Source organism: Buteo buteo, chromosome 6 (genome assembly GCF_964188355.1).
Source record: "Buteo buteo chromosome 6, bButBut1.hap1.1, whole genome shotgun sequence".
NCBI lineage: Eukaryota > Metazoa > Chordata > Aves > Accipitriformes > Accipitridae > Buteo > Buteo buteo.
The window spans coordinates 18,166,700-18,183,751 of record NC_134176.1 but is presented as its reverse complement, the minus strand read 5'-3'; the positions used below and the strand labels follow the sequence as shown (position 1 = coordinate 18,183,751).

Here is a 17,052-nt window from a genome sequence, read left to right as displayed (position 1 = left end):
GCGGTTTTGTCAAGAGTGTGGAAATGCTTGTGACTAAGAGAATGGTACAATTTGTTACTTCCTCTCTCTCCCTTGTCAATGGAAACTAGTGACCAAGTAATCTTGGTGACTTCAACTTTGGAGTGCTTAGCAGTGAGGGTGTAGGGTAATGCTACAGGTTGTGAGGCATCACTGAACAAAGGATAGCAACCTATCAAAATTTGCTAGCAGGGTCACAATAGCTGAGCAACAGACCCACCAGCCTTTGCTGTTTGCCCCAAATGATATCCTACTACTTAAAAATCTTTCATAAAATAGCTTGGACTTAGCATCTCCATTGGCAAACCCGTTTCATGGTGACCAGTTCCCTGGCTCTGGACCAGTCCTGCAGGCACTCCTGTCCTCTGTGGAGGCGTTTAACAGGCATCTAAAAACTTCCAACATCTGTTCTAAACTTCTGCGCTAAACTGTGCTCAGTGGAAGGCAAGGGCACCCCTAGAGGGCAGATCCATCTACAGGTGGACACGCTGGCTGGGGTACCTGAGGTGACTCTCGCTGTTGACTGCTGGTACATACAGAGAGGGCACATATGCGGAGGTGCTCGTCGATTGCCAGTGTTGGGTGAGGCGCCGGAAAAGCGATGTCCTGGAAACGCATCTCACAGCCTTCCTGCACCTGCTGAGTGTGAGAAGATGGAGCAACCGGAGCCTGACACCTTGCTGCTGGAAACCTTTGCCCGGGCAGCGGGGGGGATCCTGGCGTGTGGCCGCTCCTCCAGCACCCGGCGAGTGGGGGAGGCTGACGAGAAGGCTGTGTGCGAGGGGAGGGGGGAGAGAGGAGGAGGCGGCTTCCTCCTGACGCCATTTCCGAGGGGCCGAGATATATAAGTGAGCCGGTTGCTGCAGTGCCCCATCTGGGATCCTCAGCCAGGGCACTGGCGTAGACGCGCACGGTGCTGGTCTCCCCCCGGCACCTCGCCTGGAGCCCCCACGCCAGGGACAGACTCGCCCTCTGCCCCTTTCTCCCTCCCTCCGCCCCGCCAGCACCATGAGCCGCCCGGCAGTGCTCGCCGTCCTGCTCCTGGCCGTGCCGGGTAAGTGGGGCCGGGCTGGGCGCCGTGTCCCCCCGGCTGCCGGGACCCTCAGCCCGGCGGACCGCGCCACCGCGCCCAGCTCCGCTCCCGCCGCCGCCCCTTCAGCACCGCGGACAGCGGCCGCCGCAAGGTCACTGGCCCAGGGCCGCGCCGGGCCCTGCCTGCCCCGCGCCCCCGGGCACCGGGCACTGCCAGCCTGGGGACGGGACCTTCCCTTCCCTTCCCTTCCCTTCCCTTCCCTTCCCTTCCCTTCCCTTCCCTTCCCTTCCCTTCCCTTCCCTTCCCTTCCCTTCCCTTCCCTTCCCTTCCCTTCCCTTCCCTTCCCTTCCCTTCCCTTCCCTTCCCTTCCCTTCCCTTCCCTTCCCTTCCCTTCCCTTCCCTTCCCTTCCCTTCCCTTCCCTTCCCTTCCCTTCCCTTCCCTTCCCTTCCCTTCCCTTCCCTTCCCTTCCCTTCCCTTCCCTTCCCTTCCCTTCCCTTCCCTTCCCTTCCCTTCCCTTCCCTTCCCTTCCCTTCCCTTCCCTTCCCTTCCCTTCCCTTCCCTTCCCTTCCCTTCCCTTCCCTCTCCCTCTCCCTCTCCCTCTCCCTCTCCCTCTCCCTCTCCCTCTCCCTCTCCCAAGGGGGGGCATAATGCACACATCCAGCTGCTGCACCGCCCAGGGACCACTTCTACCAGAGACAGATGCCCCTCTTCCCCACTCCCATTTTTAGCAGGACAGGATTTCTCTGCTTGTCTCCCAGAGGAGGTGAATAACAAGCTCTCTTTTTTTTCCCCTCCCCTCACCTTACAGCCATCTCCCTTCCCGTGACAAACGACATGAATAAAGGTGACACTAAGGTAAGGATGGGCCTGTATTGGAAGGGGCAAGTGAAGATGAAGGATGTAATGTTTAACCTCCACACCTAGCTGTTTGGTTTTTGGCTGCTCCTGCTGAATTACCCTGTAGGAAGTGCCAGGGATTTGCATGAGATCCCTACAGCAGGATCCATCCCTGCTCCCTTCCTACAAGGCTTTACCCTTTATGCATCCACTTCTGGGCACCTGGGCAGGAGGGAAGTCCCTCAGGATGTACCAGAGGGAGCAAACAAGCTTGTCTAGACAATGGTGAGGCTGGGGATGGAGGTTGGGTATAACCCTCCCTAGTCCTCCTACTTTCACCTTTTCAAAGCTCCCAACAGGAGGTGACTCAGGGTAGAGTGGGGGGAGATGTGATTCAGGAACAGGCACTGCTGGAACTGCGTGTGTTTCGGGGGGTGTATACATCTGTTTTTGTATGTGTGTGGTGTGTTACTTAAACATGCATGTTCCTGAAAAATAGGCAGTTGGCTACCCTCAGACTGCTAATCTGTCCCATCCTCAGCCACTGCTCAGCCTGTCTGGATGGCTATGAGCAGTGCGGGACTTGGCTGACCTCTCCAGCCTTATTCTGTGCATAGATCTGTGTCATACCTCTCTGACATTCGTAGCTGCAATTTGCAAGTGTGTGCACTCTCAAAGAGCTTTTGGCACCTAAATGCTAGGGTAGGTGTGTTTGCCTGTGTTGATCTGTGACAGAACCCCACCCTTCCTGATATTTATAACTCCTATAGTCTTTCAGGTGAGCGATCTCTGAGCTGCCCAAATTAAGACTTCTACAGAAATTAATGTCCAGAAAGGAAACTCCAGCCCTTTACCCCTTACATCTTGAACCTCTTTCTTTGTTTCCTGAAATCTTCTAGCCACATAATGTTTTTTCCCCAGTCAGCAGTAGAGGAGGGCGCATTCACGTCAGTCTCAGCCACAGGCTCCATTGCACAGTGTCTCTGCTCATTACCTACGGGGCAAGTGCCATGAGAAACGCCTCCTCGTCTCCTGTCAGATGTGCCTGGGCCTGGAAAGCTGTTGCTTTGTTAAGACTTTTAGCCTGCTTAGCCCTTCCTGGGGCTGAGCCATGAGCTGTGAGCCACTGGGAGCCTGCTTCAGGCCGTGTGCTGCTAACTGAGAGAGGGGACTCAGGGCAAGCACTTGCCCCTTCAACTGGCCATACTGGAGTGGGATGCTCATTGGGCATCTGGTGGGATGATCCATTAATTCCACAATTTTCCTTGTGCGATCTAGTCCCCAATATGTTCTGTGTGTAAAACATTGCGCTTCTGTGGAAGCTGGTGCAACTCCATGGAGATGCCTCCACCAAGGAAGGTTTATTTCCCAAGCCTGCCCCCTCCCTGGGTACTGACACAGGCTCTACCTGAGAGCAAAATCAGACCACACCTTTCTTTTGAATTTGCTGCAACTGAAAGGAGCCATTAGGGCTCTTCTGCCTTCACCATCCTCTGAGACACAGCATTTCAGTGAAGGAAGTCCTGGTCTCATTAGACGGATCAGGGCAGGGACATCATCACATGGGTACAGCAGTGAGCACTGCAGCCCTTCCTACACACCATGCTCCGTACCACCAGCATTTGTGGGTGACTCAGGGCTATGTAATGGGTACTCAGCACCTGCAGGCCTTTCCTGGGCAGCTCATCAGGCTTTCCTTACATCAAGGGCTTTCCATGGGGAGCTGAACATGACCAAAGCATTTACAGTATCTCTGGTGTTTGCCCACTCTTGTGCTCAAAGGACACTATTTCTCAATTAAAACCATACATTTCAGAAGGGCCTGAGCATAGCCAAGCTCAAACGTGGTGAAGTCTATCCTTGTAAGGACATGATCCTTTGGAGATTTCTGTGTAGGGACAGCATGAGCAGCTCTTAAGGATCTAGTTACATGTTCACAATTAGAGGCTAGCTATGGCAAAATTTCAGTCCGAGTTTCTGCACTGGATTAATTACATTCATTTGGAAAGAATCTCCTCCATTTCCTGATGCAGGCTGTTATTTCATGACCTTGTGAAACATCACCCTGCAAGACTTGCTATTACAAAAAGTCAAGGAGACTGTTGTGGAATGACTGCACTCTTCATTTCATTGTGTTACAAAGTTCCTCCATAGAGTTGACCATATTTCTGTGGTGACTGATGTGTTTCTTTGTGTTCAGACAAAGACCTTAACTCAGCTTAGAAATCTTCAAAAAGTTTGTATAGAGTATTTCATTGGCCCAGATTCTTATTTCTCATGCTGAGAAAGTCGTTACTTCTGAAGCTTCTTCAAATACTGCTGTAATAAGTGGCTCCAGAGGTTGGGAAACATGGGAGGGAAGTATAAGAATCTGGGGTGTGTTCTATTTAATGGTAGAGTGAAGTGACTGAAAGTCATCTAAAATCAATATTAATGGATTGCTTGTGGTATAGGAGAATGATACAAGGGAAATTTCCCCGCTTTCTTTTTGTTTGATCTTTCCTGTAACTTCAAATCCAGCAATCCCCTCAAAATGTGTAAGTAAGTGTTCAGCATTTTACGGCAGTGATCTGTAAAAGCAGAATTCTCTCCTTACACAGGGCGAAAATTTGCCCATTCCAGCTGGTCAATGAATATATCTGGTTGCTTGAATGGGCAACATTGTAGATGACTGGGAGTTGCTGACTTGTGTTTAATTTCTACTGCAGCCACAGTGCTCTGCTCTCCTGAGCATGGCACCTTGTGAGGGAGGTCAGGGCTCTTAGGACTGCCAGCAGAAATCATCAGGAGAAAGAGGTTCAGTGTGTGATTTTTTTTGTCCCCAAGGCTTACTTGTATTCTTTTTTTTCAATTTAGCCTCTTTTTTTCCACAGGCAGTTGTAAGCCCTGCATACTTTCTAGGCTGCTTTATAAATAATCATCCTTTTGAACTAAACAGCCTAATTCCTGCACCACTAACCAGCACCAGACTGTAGTGAATGCTGTTTTCTCTCCTGTGTGACTGTTTGGGTCTACCATGACCACACAGCAGGGCTCCTGGTGGCCTGTCTCAGTGTGGCAAGGATGCCTTCACCCATACCAGAGGTGCCACCTTGCCTTTGCACCCATGGCTTTCATTCTCCTATGACACATACAGCCCTGGGTGATCCCTGTGGGATCAGCGGTGCTGCTAAGAGCTAAGCCTGCAATCTCAGTACAGGGGACAAACTACATAAATAATGCTTCTCATTTTACACCAAAGAAAAGGGCTGCTGGAAAGGGCAGACCCAGAGTTCATACTGTCTGGGAAGCTGCCTCAGGCAGTTGCAAATGCTTCCAAGGAATGTGTCGGAACTTCCTTGCTTTCAAATGACCTGCCTCCATGTACAGCTCTTCCAGTCTACAATAGATGGCTTGAACACTTAAGCACGAGGTCAAACACTTCTCCAGAGTGTCCTGTCCTTCTCTAGGGCTTGAGAGCAGTATTTCTCATCTGTGTTTGAAAGTACAATTTGCCTCACCTCGCCCTCCATGCCTGGCTGCAGCCTAACTGTGGTGCCCTTCTCAGGGCTCAAATAGCTTGCAAGATTTCAAGGTCACCTACTGAAGAGCTATGACCACTTGTTGCTTTCTACAATGTCCCACTGAGCCCTTTTATGAGATGCAGGTTGAGATGATTTTGAGCTTTCTATGTGTATATCCAGATCCCCTCCAAGCTCCTGACGTGCCCAGCCTCTGGGATGGGCTGGAGTCATGAGATCCTCAGCTGAAGTGTGTGTCATGTTGAAGAAGCTCTTTCCATTGCCATGTGTCATTTGCTCACTTCTCAGTTTCAGCGGGTACCTTCTGTTCCTGTGTTAGGTAAAACAGGAACTGAACATTCAGTTCTGGCTTGACCAGAAAAGCAAGAAGATCTGTGCCATCATCTGCTGCATTTTAGCCTTGGTAACAAATAGATTTAGGAGAAAAAGACAAAAAAGCAGTGCTTTAATTTGTATTTTTGTCTCTTTCTAGGTGATGAAGTGCATTGTAGAGGTCATCTCTGACACTTTATCGAAGCCAAATCCCCTGCCGATCAGCGAGGAATGCCTAGAAACACTCAGAGGAGGTAGAGGTTCAGATTTAATGCTGGGTATCAGCAAGAGCAGATCTGGCAAGCAGGGGCTGCTGCTGCCCTGACACATACTCTAGCGCCTGACAAGGGGTCCCCGACACACGCACCTTCCTCATGGTCACCCCACCGGGCTGCACCAGGCCCCAGAAGCAGGGACAGAGTTGCTGCTCAGCCCAGGCCATGCATCATGCTGGCACTGTGGCCAGGGGAGTGCTGGGTGACATGACGCTGCCTGGTTTTCATGGGACCTTCCTGTCATCTTAACCACACAGTTAAGACATGCCATAGCAAATCAAGCCAAGGGAGAGAAAAGAGAAAATGAAGAGGGAGGTGGATTTGGAGTACTTTTTCATTTCCTGGGAGGGGGGGGAGGTTGTCTTTGACCATCTTCTGTACCAAGTCTTCCCTATTGCAGATGAACGAATCATTTCTATCCTTCGCCACCAAAATTTATTGAAGGAACTTCAGGAAATTGCTGCTCAAGGTACAGTGTCACTATAGTTATTTGGGAAGAGGAGTTTCATTTGTTGTAGCCCCTCACACAGTTTTGTTGTCTGGGGGTTTTTGTATTTTACATTAATTTGACATCATATAAATGTGCCCTGGGAAACACAGTTCCAGGACTTCCAGTAGATACTAGGTGAGTGAGGGCAGGAATTTTGCTATAATAATTCCGATATGCATCTGATGATTTAAATGACTGTCAACGTAACTTGGTGGTGGTGCAGAGTGTAGGCATTTGGGGGCGGGAGAACCCTAAAAGGAAATACTATAATTTAATTCAACAAATAACCACCAACTCCCTCTTTGTGCAGCTGGAGTCTAGCAGTAAACCCAGGTGTGGCAGAAGGAAAGCCTGACTGAGCACTGAGTGGGACTTGCATCTAAAAGACCCCAGTGAAAATTTCCTTGAGCTAATGGGGATTTTCTATTGGATTTCTTAACTTGAATGAAAGTTCTTTGGTTTGGAGAGGTGCAGGCTTCTCACTGTGGGTCAATGTGGGAGCAGCAGCAGCACAGAACTGTGCAAAGGGGTGTGCAAAGAGAAAAGGTCCATTCTCAGGTGCCTAGGTCCCCAGGGCTGATGTGCAGGTCCCAGGCAAGGCTACTTCAAAGCCAGTGCAGGTCCCTCTGCCCGGGTGGTCTGGCTGAGGCTACAACAGGGCTCTCCCCAGGCTGCAGGGAGAGAAGCTCCTGGCCTTCCCTCTTCCTTCTCCCTGGGGTAACCCAGATGGCAGCCCTCCCTCACCAGGGCTTCCCTGTGCCCTGCTCCTGTGTGGCACAGCTGCCAGGGATGGCTGGAAGACAGTGCCACCAGAGTGCTTCCAGAGCAGGGAAGCCACAGAGGCAACAGGGAGAAGGGAGAGGAAAAATTCAGGAAGTCAATATTGGGAGAGAGCCTCATGCAGCTCCCAAAGCCATAGTTTGGTCACTACCCGTATGCCACTGGTGGAGGGGCCAGTGGGGCAGTGACCTCAGATGGGCTCTGTGGATGCTCTGGTGATCCAGAAGAAAGAAACCTGGGTCTCTTCAGTGCACTGGGATGCTGCTGCCCAGGCACACCAGGGTCGTGAGGGGGAGTGCTCAGCTATCATGCTGTGCCATACAGCATGGAGTCCACATGAAGGGACTTGTTTCACAGAGCTGCATCTTGCTCCACTCTTTCCTTGGCTTGAGCCCATCACACCATTTTGTCCCAGGGTAACATGAACTCTAATCTACAGATCACAGTGACTGGGGGTGGGAGAGTCATGTAGACCAAGGGAAAAGGAAATATGTCTATCTTGGTCTCCTCTGTGCTGCCTACAGCTGGTCCTGCTTAGGCTGGAGAGCTCACACCATCCAGCTCTGCCCAGTGTAGGGCTAGAGAGGACTGGGCTGGCAGTGTTGGCTCTTGCCTTTGCATTAAGGTATAGAAGCAGGGTGTGAGCTGGGTTAGACAGGGCTTGCTTGGCTTGCAGATCCCATTGGGATAGGGCTGTCTGGGGAGCACTGGTTGCCAGGACAGCTGTGCTCTGACCTCCAGCTCATGCTGCCTTCAGGTACCTTTTCTGGAGTGTTGCTTTTGTCAAGCTGGCTCCATAATCCCAGAAGCTAAGGTGTGCAGCCTTGGAGCCCCAGACTGTCCCCAGAGCAGGAATGAATGCTGCTTCTTCCTCCCAGTGCCCTGGGGAGAGTGGGGCCCCCACAGCCAGGCCAGAGGGCACAGAGGGTCTCAGTGCTCACCTCAACAGAGCTACGTGGGCAGCATCTGGCAGGAGGCGATTTTTATCCTTCAGTACTCCAATGCTTAAGTCTTTTGTTGGCCTCAGTGTGCTACAGTTCAGCATCTCTTATTGCCTAGCTCACCATCAATATTAGTTTTCCTAGCAACCCTGCTTCTCTGTTTGTTTAGAGACCTTTTTCTTTCGTGCAGATGGTGATGTTTTTGATGGTGGCTTTGTTCCTGCACTTGATTCATCCTCCAGTCTCACTTCTCTTTGCAGCTCCCCTTTGGCAGATTTGTCCATTGTAGAAAATATACATATAATTATAAAGGGCAGAGAACTATTATCCCACCTCTACTTTCTGAAACACAGGACAGGCTGTTGCCTTTCCCTACTTTTTGTTACTTGATGCAGGTGCCAATGAGAGAACTCAGCAGCAGAAGAAAAACAGTGGCTTTGAAGATGAACTTTCTGAAGTCCTTGAAAGTCAGAATGACAAGAACAAGCAGAGAGGTCAGTGTCAGCCTTCCCCCCCAGGAAATCCAGGTCAGGCTGTAAACAAGGATGTTCTTTCTAACAGCCTTGATATGTCCATCTGCTTCTCATTTAGGCATCTTCTTTGATGCTGCCGCTGACACACACAAGCAACCCAGTGTTTGCTTTGTTCTTTACCAGTTTAAACAACATGTAATTTCTGAGCTATAGTAACTGGTGATGGTCAAGTTGTTACCAAACTGATACTGATCTTTTCCACCCTGCTGCCAACACTGTCACTCACTCCTAATGCTTCAAATGAGTCACAGCTAGGGAAATCCCATGCTGAAAGACTCAGTGACATAGGCAAGCGTGATCTGGGTCTGCTCCTGCTGCCCTTGTTTCCAGGCATCCAAGATAGTAGGTTATGGGTCTCTGAAGGGAAAATTGAACTTGGGATACACGTAGTACACACTCACACAGAAGACCACATTCAGCTCACATTTCCCCTTGTCACTATATTTCCATGGCCTGGCTAGACAGGCAGTGTAGCGGAAAGGAGGGTTCGGCACCTTCCCTTTTCCACATCAGGAAGACACGATGCCAATGTGGGGTGATATGATTTCTTGTCCAGCCACAGCACCCCCGCAGAGGGTCTCAAGCTGGATCTGGGGTGTGTGGCTGAGCCATGGCGGGACAGTGATACCACAATGTCAGCCCAAAGGTGCCCAAAGCGATGAGGAGCAATACCCCCAGGGGCTGCTGCTGCAGCCAGCACGGCCAAAAGCCAACAGAGAGGACGGGTGGCACTGGGTCTCCCTCCTGCCACGGCAGACCTGAGCCTCGTGCTCCAGCAGTGTGGAGACTGAATGAGGATGAAGTGTAGCATGTTGGGCTGCCCAGGCCCGCAGACAGCCCAGTGACACCAGTGTGGTGTCACCAGTGGTCACCAGCCCTGCGTGACTGGCTCTCTGCATGCCCTCACCCTAGCACGCTCCTCAGCCCTGCCTGGGGCTGCGCTTGCCTTTCCATACCCATCTGGCTTTTCCCACTGCTCTTTAGCCCCCCACCTTTTCTTTTGCAAAGTGATTTCTATGGCTAAGTATGTTAAAAGAGGCCAGTCTCTGACATGAGCAAGAGCAAATACCCAGCCCACATTAAGCTCCTGCTGAGTAGCTGCTTTGCAGAAGCAGAGCTGGCCCTCGCTCCCCCTGGCTCGCCCGCAAACAGTGGTGGCTGCCTCTTCAACCTGGTGGGAGAAATAAGGATGCAGTGTTAGCGCAGCACTCGGAGCAGGGAGAGCTGTACAAGTGCTGTATTACACTCCTAAATCGTTTCATTTTACATGTGACCTGGTTTCATGCGGGCAAGTTTGTTGCTGGCATCTCAAGAGGTGGTGATGAGGACCGTGCTGCAGCAAAGCACTTCGGCATATGTTTAACTTCAGCCTTGTGAGTCTCTCTGGGAGAGCAGGCACCAGTGAGAGCACCGGCTTGCTTGAATGCAAGCATATGTTGAAGTGACTTGTGAAAGGTTCCATGGGCTGGTTAAGCAGATTGCTGAGCAGGGCTGAAGCTCCCTAAGAAATGCACGGGCTTCGCTGGTTGTGAAATGAGCTCTCAGGAGAGGTGTTGCTTCTTGCTCCTCCCTCTGCAGATGCAGCAGTGGAGCGCCCTGAAGAGGAGCAGCCCACAGGGTCCCTGGCTGAGCTGGCAGCACAGAAAACCCAGCAAAATGAAAATTCAAGAGAGGAAGGAAAAAACAGCCTGGAGGAGAGGGAGTCCAGGCCACGGGATGCTGACCCTGGCAAGAAGGAGGATGGAGAGGAAGCAGAGAGCAATGAGATTGGGGACATAGAGCATGCCCAGCGAGACGAAGCTTTGGACAACCGCATCAGCAAAGTCTTCAGCAAAGATGAGCAGCAGCAGCGAGGGGATGAAGAAGAGCAGCCCAGAGGCCCCAGGGACAGCCTGGAGCTCGAGGATGAGGGAGAGCAGCCATCCAGGCAGGGCCAGGAGCAGAGCAAGCAGGTGGCAGGGGAGCGTGTGGAGCGGGAGGATGACGGAGGAGACGATGCTGCAGAGGAGGACCCTACCGAAGCAGAGAGGTCACTTGATCTGGCGGAGGAGGACGAGGAGGCTGAGGAGATGGAGGGAGATGGCAGTACGTATCTCAGACAACTGCACTGATACCTCCCCAGGGTGAGCTGGGAGCACTGAGACAGACGGATAAGAGGCTTTAAAGACTAAAAGTTCAGGCAGGTGCTTACCGGGTTTACAGAAATACCCCCACAGACAGCCACCCAGACCCCCCCGCAAGCACCCGACCATGGGGGCCCACACAGAGTGGGTAACAGGCCTGGCAGCTGCCTGCTGCTCATTTTTCATAGCACCTGGGGACAACTAATTTCTTTTTCTTGAACTTCCTACGTGGTTTTTGACTGCTGCCTCCAAGCCCTGTTACTGACACGGTGATGTGAGAGTGGGTATTTCCAGAATCCTGGGAAAAAGGGCCTAAGTCATGAAACCCACCTTGCATCACCCCTGAAGGCTTGGTTCAAAGGTGGAGCATAACTAGGTTAACACTTGTGCTCACTGTTGTGTTTAATGCTCTTTCAGATGATGACAACGCTCTGGGATTTGGCAAAGACGGGCGGAGCTCTGAGGAGGACGAGGAGGAAGAGCAGCCCCGGGCACTGAGAGGAGGAAGGCATCACCTGGAGGATGAGGGGATGCAGGAGGAGGAAGACACCTTCCAGCCCAGGGATGCCAAAAGCGAGGAGATGGAGGAGGAGTCCTCCAGAGAGTGGGAAGACTCCAAGAGGTGGAACAAAATGGATGAGCTGGCCAAGCAGCTGACATCAAAGAAGCGCATGGAGGAAAATGATAGTGGGGAAGACCCAGACAGGTCCATGAAAATGGCATTTAGGTCCCGCAAGTATGATTTCAGTAGTCCAGAGGAAGATGTGAGGAGGTCATGGAAGCATCACTCGAAGGAGGACAGCAGTGAAGGAGGTTTCCCGCTTGCTCCCATGCCTGAAGAAAAGAAGGATGAGGAAGGCAGTGCTAACAGGAGAACGGAGGTTGGTATACATAGGCTTAAAAATAAATCCCACCCTGTTATTACTTGGCAATCCAAACTATGCTTGGAGATGTGGATGGTACCTTGGCGTTATGCAGCCATCATTAGTTCTCTGTGATGTTAAGGAGATGCTTGGTAACCTTTTAGTCATTCAGCCCTAGGATTATTGAGATTTGCACCTGGCTGTGCCTTTGGTTTTTATCCTTGTTTTAGTGACTAGTGCAAAAACATGCCCTGCCCCAGAGAGTCTTGAAAATGTGACAGGACTTTTGCACTGGCCTGTGCTGGACATGGCGACCAGAGCTATATCTGGAGCCTGGGGGTGGGTCTTGTGTCCCAAAGCCCCTCCAAGTCAAAAGGAATGCTTTCCTTGGCTCAGGGAGAAGTGAGCATTGTCAGACCTCCTACAGAGGTAAATCAGAGGCACAGCCATGGTGAGATAGCTGGCTCATTGGAGTGGAAATGGTGGACAGATATGGGAATACATCCAAGCCAGGCTTCCAAAGTCAGAGACATCCTTCCCTGGTACTTTGCATGATCATACAATCATAGAATCATTTAGGTTGGAAAAGACCTTCAAGATCATCAAGTCCAACCACCAACCATGCCCACTAAACCATGTCCCTAAGCGCCACATGTACATGTCCTTTAAATACCTCCAGGGATGGTGACTCAACCACTTCCCTGGGCAGCCTGTTCCAGTGCTTGACAACCCTTTCAGTGAAGAAATGTTTCCTAATATCCAACCTAAACCTCCTCTGCCACAACTTGAGGCCATTTCCTCTCATCCTATCATTTGCTACTTGGGACAAGACACCAACACCCACCTCACTACAACCTCCTTTCAGATAGTTGTAGAGAGGCATAAGGTCTCCCCTCAGCCTCCTCTTCTCCAGACTAAACAGCCCCAGTTCCCTCAGCCGCTCCTCATAAGACTTGTGCTCCAGGCCCCTCACCAACTTGGTTGCCCTTCTCTGGACACGCTCCAGCACCTCAATGTCTTTCCTGTATTGGGGGCCCAAAACTGAACACAGGACTCCAGGTGTGGCCTCACCAGTGCCCAGTACAGGGGACAATCACTTCCCTGCTCCTGCTGGCCACACTATTCTGATACAGGCCAGGATGCCGTTGGCCTTCTTGGCCACCTGGGCACACTGCTGGATCATATTCAGCCGGCTGTCAACCAGCACCCCCAGGTCTTTTTCTGCCGGGCAGCTTTGAGTATGGATGCTATGTGGTAGCTCAGCACCTCCCTGGCAGCCAGGAGTGGCGGTTTCACCTTTGTGCTGAGGCCCAGCTGCAGACATGGATGTTTATTTGGGATAGTGCAGGGAGCTGGACAGTGGGGCTGGGCACGGGCTCTGCCAGTGTTTGCTCTGGGACAAGCCATGATCAGGTGCCTGGGAACAGACTGGGACAGCAGGTGAGTAAAGCCAGTTTGCTGCAGCTTTCTTGCCTCCAAAACACCCCTCATGCCTTAGCTATGCACCAAAACATTGCCCAAAGGTTTCCTGTCAGTGTCCCCCACTGAGAGGGCATCCATCTCCAGTCGTGTTGGTTCAAAGCAAAGACAAACATCTCAGCTGTGAGGAGGAATGCAGCAACGGCCTGCCAAGGAGGTATGCACCTGCCCCATCCACCTCCTCACCTGCTTATGTCCCAGGTCTCTCCCCCAAGAAGGCTGCTCCGCACCCACCCCTGCCAGCGGCTCTGGGGTGCACCTTGTCTGCAAGGTGGTGGGCTCAGCCTCCAAACACGGACTGGGAAGGAAGTTGTTGAGGCTGTAAAACTGCTATGTTTACAGTTGCAACGAGACTTTTTGTTTTTTTTTTAAACTAGATCAGGGCCTCTGGGAGTCAGTGAGGAGCCGTCACACCAGGCACCCAGCAGTGAGGGAAAGGAAGGCACAAGCTCCAGCTCTGCCAGAGCAGCTGCCATCCCGTCCCCTCTCCTCACTTTCAGGCTGCGTGACTTGGCCAGCAAGGCACAGCCAGAGGCTGAGAGTGCTGTCCCCTGTGCTCACGGGGGCTCAGCCTTCGGGGTCAGGCAGGAGCGAGCCAGGGCGCGTGGGCACAGCGCGAGGCAGTGGTGTGGGTCTGACCTCTCCTCTCTTTGGGCGCTGTGGAGGATCTCAGCACAGTGCTATTTTCTCACTTCTTGGGGGCTCCGGTTGCAGCCAAAGCTCTCCTCCAGCAAGATGCACCTCAGCTGGCTGCTCCCTGACCCACTGCAGACAAAACAGACTGGAACAGCTGCTTGGGCTCAGTCTGGCTCCCCTGGGTGCTGGTGAGCACCCCGAGCTGCCAGCACACTGCTGTAGCTGGAGCCTTCCAGGAGGCTGAGCCAAGAGCCTTGCGGAGGGGCAGCATGAGTTTTTCCCTGTTCAGCAAAATAGCTCAGGGATGAGAAAAATGCCTTTTTTCTACATACTTTCTTTTTTTCCCACCAACCACATACAGTGCACACCAGTGGCTCAGCATCTGCCCATGCTTGACAGCTGCTGCTGACAGTGACAAGGCTCTGCTCTCTCCACACAGGAGAGGGGCCATCACCTCAGCTCTGCCAACAGAAAAAGGCACTTTTAGCACAAACAGTCCCAAGTTTGCTCCCTCAGAGTCTGCTGCCGCGCTGGCGAGCGCGTGATCTGTGGCGAGCCCCAGCTGACGGCAGCCGTGAGGGACAGGCAGGGCTGGGGCTGAGCAGCAAGACAGGGCCAGTTGCGTATGACCAGAGTTCAGGCAAAGCCACGCAGTTACAAATTTGAGTACCTGCGCTAAATAAAATAGCTTCAGGTGACAGCATAGATATACAAGAGCCACTATAGAAAAGCCACCAAGCGATGGGCAGTTTGAGCCTTTAAACTGATGGCTTCCTCAGTCACTATTTTCCCCAGCGGAAAAGCCTCTTCTGGTACTGGAGGTGCATGTGGACACCCAGCACAGCGTGGGGAGAGGGGACACTGCCGTCCCCTCCACGAACAGGGCACATTCTGCACTTGCTGCAGATGGCAGGCACCTGTGCCCGTCCCGTTTTGACACCACTGCCTCAACGCAGGCGCCCAGTGCTGTTCAGCAGTGCCTGCCTCAGCTCCGGCTTGCCAGCCGCTATCTCCCTCCAGCCCCGTGCTCTGGAGGGAAAGACCTGTTGGGGGCTGCCCTGCCGGGCAGCAGGGATGGTGGCTGCATGTCTTGTCCCCATCACCAGCTGCAGCGATTTAACATTAGGACAGGACTAACAGGTGTTGTGCACAGACATCTGTCCAGAGGGGCAAATGCAGGAGGGGGCTGAAGGGATGGGGCAAGACACGGCTGTGCTCATGCCACCATTGGCAGCTAGCCCCGGGCAAGGCTTTCTGTAGCTCTGGGGGGCGATGGCTGCCCGCCTGCGGCTGCTGACACATGCCCTGGGCTTTCGTTGCAGGACCAGGAGCTGGAGAGCCTGGCTGCCATCGAGGCCGAGCTGGAGCGCGTCGCCCACAAGCTGCACGAGCTGAGGCGAGGCTGAGGGTCCCAGCCTTCCCCGCGCAGGTGAAAGCCGCCGCCGCCGCCCTCCTCTCCCCCCAGCCCCACGTTATTGTTTCCTGATTTAAAAGCAATTAAGCTGGAGCAGAAGCATCGTGCCTAGGAAACCGACCTTGCTAGCATCCAGGCCTGCCTGCCTCGCCATAGTGTTGTGCCCATCGCCGCTTCTTCACCTCACGCTCCCCTGTCCACACAGATGCCCACCCGCCCGGCTGGGTGCCTGTGGGCGCGAAGTGCAACCTACATGTGTATTTTCTGTCTGGGTGGGGTTTTTTTCCCTCTTTTTTTTAAAAGACAAGACAGCTTTCTAGAAAGTTCTCCTTCCACCGGTAGTTTCACTGGGTAAAAAAACTGCAATAACTTGTTATCTTTTGATTAAAAGCTGAGAACTCTGACTGTAATATATTCTATATAAAAAATTTATCTAAGGAAAAATAAAACTGCAGTGGGTTGCTTCCTTTGTTTTGGCAGCTTCAGTCTTGGTTGTCAGCACGCTGCAGGGCTTGTTTGGTCCTGGCGGAGCGGAGGGGGAATGGAGGCCTCCCCTCACCACAGACACCTTGTGATGGCGTTTCCCTCCTCGCCCAGGCTCCAGCGCTGCTGCCCATTGAGGCCCAGCATTGAGGAGACCTCCCTGAGGTCCCGAGCGCCGCAGGGCTCTCCCTGCCCGCCTGGGGCCCGGCGGTGCCGTACAGCCCGGCCCCGACGCTGGGTGTCCTGCGTGCTTCAGCGAGACGTGGGTCACATCCGTAGTTCATCGATGAACACAGGGTTGACCAGAGAGGAAACAGTTTAGAAGTTTAAACTCTGAGGCAATACTTAACGAAGTCAAGCTTTTTGGACAACGCACAAGTGGGTTAAAAAAAAAAAGTAACAAATAGGCTGGACACGAGGAAAACTCTACCAGTCTCTGTTCCCCCAGAAGTGAAGGCTGGTCCTGAGGGGATGCCCCTCCTGCGCGTTGGCTCACAGGAGCCGTGGTGGCCTGCTGGCACAGCGCTAACGGGCAGAACCTTCCCCATCCTTTGGGCTTCAGGCCAATCTCCAGCTGGAGGACCGGGTGGTGTCCGGGCTTGGGAAGCTTGCCCCAAGTGTCTCTGAACACCGATCATAAGATTTTAGACTTTCTACGTGTATCAGCAGGAGAGGAAAAGAGCATCCCGCTGCCAGGGCTGTATCCCACCCCCCAGTTCGAAGCTCAGTTGTCTCCCATCACCTGCAGCCCACAGAACAGCCGAGATGCTCAGGGAATGGCTGCCAGGCTTTGAACTCGACATAGTCCTTTATTCTGCTAAAAAGATCAGCGCTGTTGGCCCGTAGAGTGAACTGCAGCGGAGGCGGGCGCGCGGGGTCCCCTCGGCACAGGAAACACTGGTTGTCCAGAGCTGTCCTCTGCCCACCGGGTGAGCTTCCCCAGGGAGGGCTGGAGGAGCTGCTGAGGGGGCAGTGCCCCTCGCCCCCAGCCCTGGGCGGCCACACAGCGAGCGGCAGGGGGAAGCAGCGAGGCCGAAGCACGGCCCGAAAGCTGCCCCGGCGCAGGGCGCGAGCTGGGACAAGGCACAGGGTGAGAGCCTGGCTGGGGAAAGTGCACCGGAGTGAGGTGTGAGTCTCCCAACCCCACCCTGAGGGGGACGATGGCACGCTCATTAACCTCAGGGAAAGGTGCGTTGGAACAGACGTGAAACCAAAGCTGTTCCACAGAAACAGTACTAAAATGTCAGTTATTAGGGAGTTCATCCAGCTGTAAAAGTCACATTTTACATACTGATCTTAATTTCAATTTTAAT

General features: G+C 52.8%; 1 protein-coding gene across 1 annotated transcript; it reads left to right on the top strand.

The window, feature by feature from the left end:
- The first annotated feature begins 671 nt into the window (after positions 1–671).
- Positions 672–15,511, top strand: CHGA (chromogranin A). The gene is made up of 10 exons (XM_075031004.1): positions 672–793; positions 1,023–1,072; positions 1,861–1,907; positions 5,730–5,813; positions 5,883–5,976; positions 6,398–6,466; positions 8,604–8,702; positions 10,320–10,826; positions 11,282–11,745; positions 15,165–15,511. The coding sequence occupies exons 1-10, from the start codon at positions 672–674 to the stop codon at positions 15,246–15,248; spliced, it is 1,620 nt and encodes a 539-aa protein (XP_074887105.1). The 3' UTR covers positions 15,249–15,511.
- The last annotated feature ends 1,541 nt before the right edge of the window (positions 15,512–17,052 follow it).

Coding starts and splice junctions, on each gene's coding strand:
- CHGA (XM_075031004.1), top strand. CDS start 672: ATGGAGCAACCGGAGCCTGACACCTTGCTGCTGGAAACCTTTGCCCGG. Junction 6,467..8,603: donor TCAGGAAATTGCTGCTCAAG/GTACAGTGTCAC, acceptor TACTTGATGCAG/GTGCCAATGAGAGAACTCAG. Junction 10,827..11,281: donor GGAGATGGAGGGAGATGGCA/GTACGTATCTCA, acceptor ATGCTCTTTCAG/ATGATGACAACGCTCTGGGA.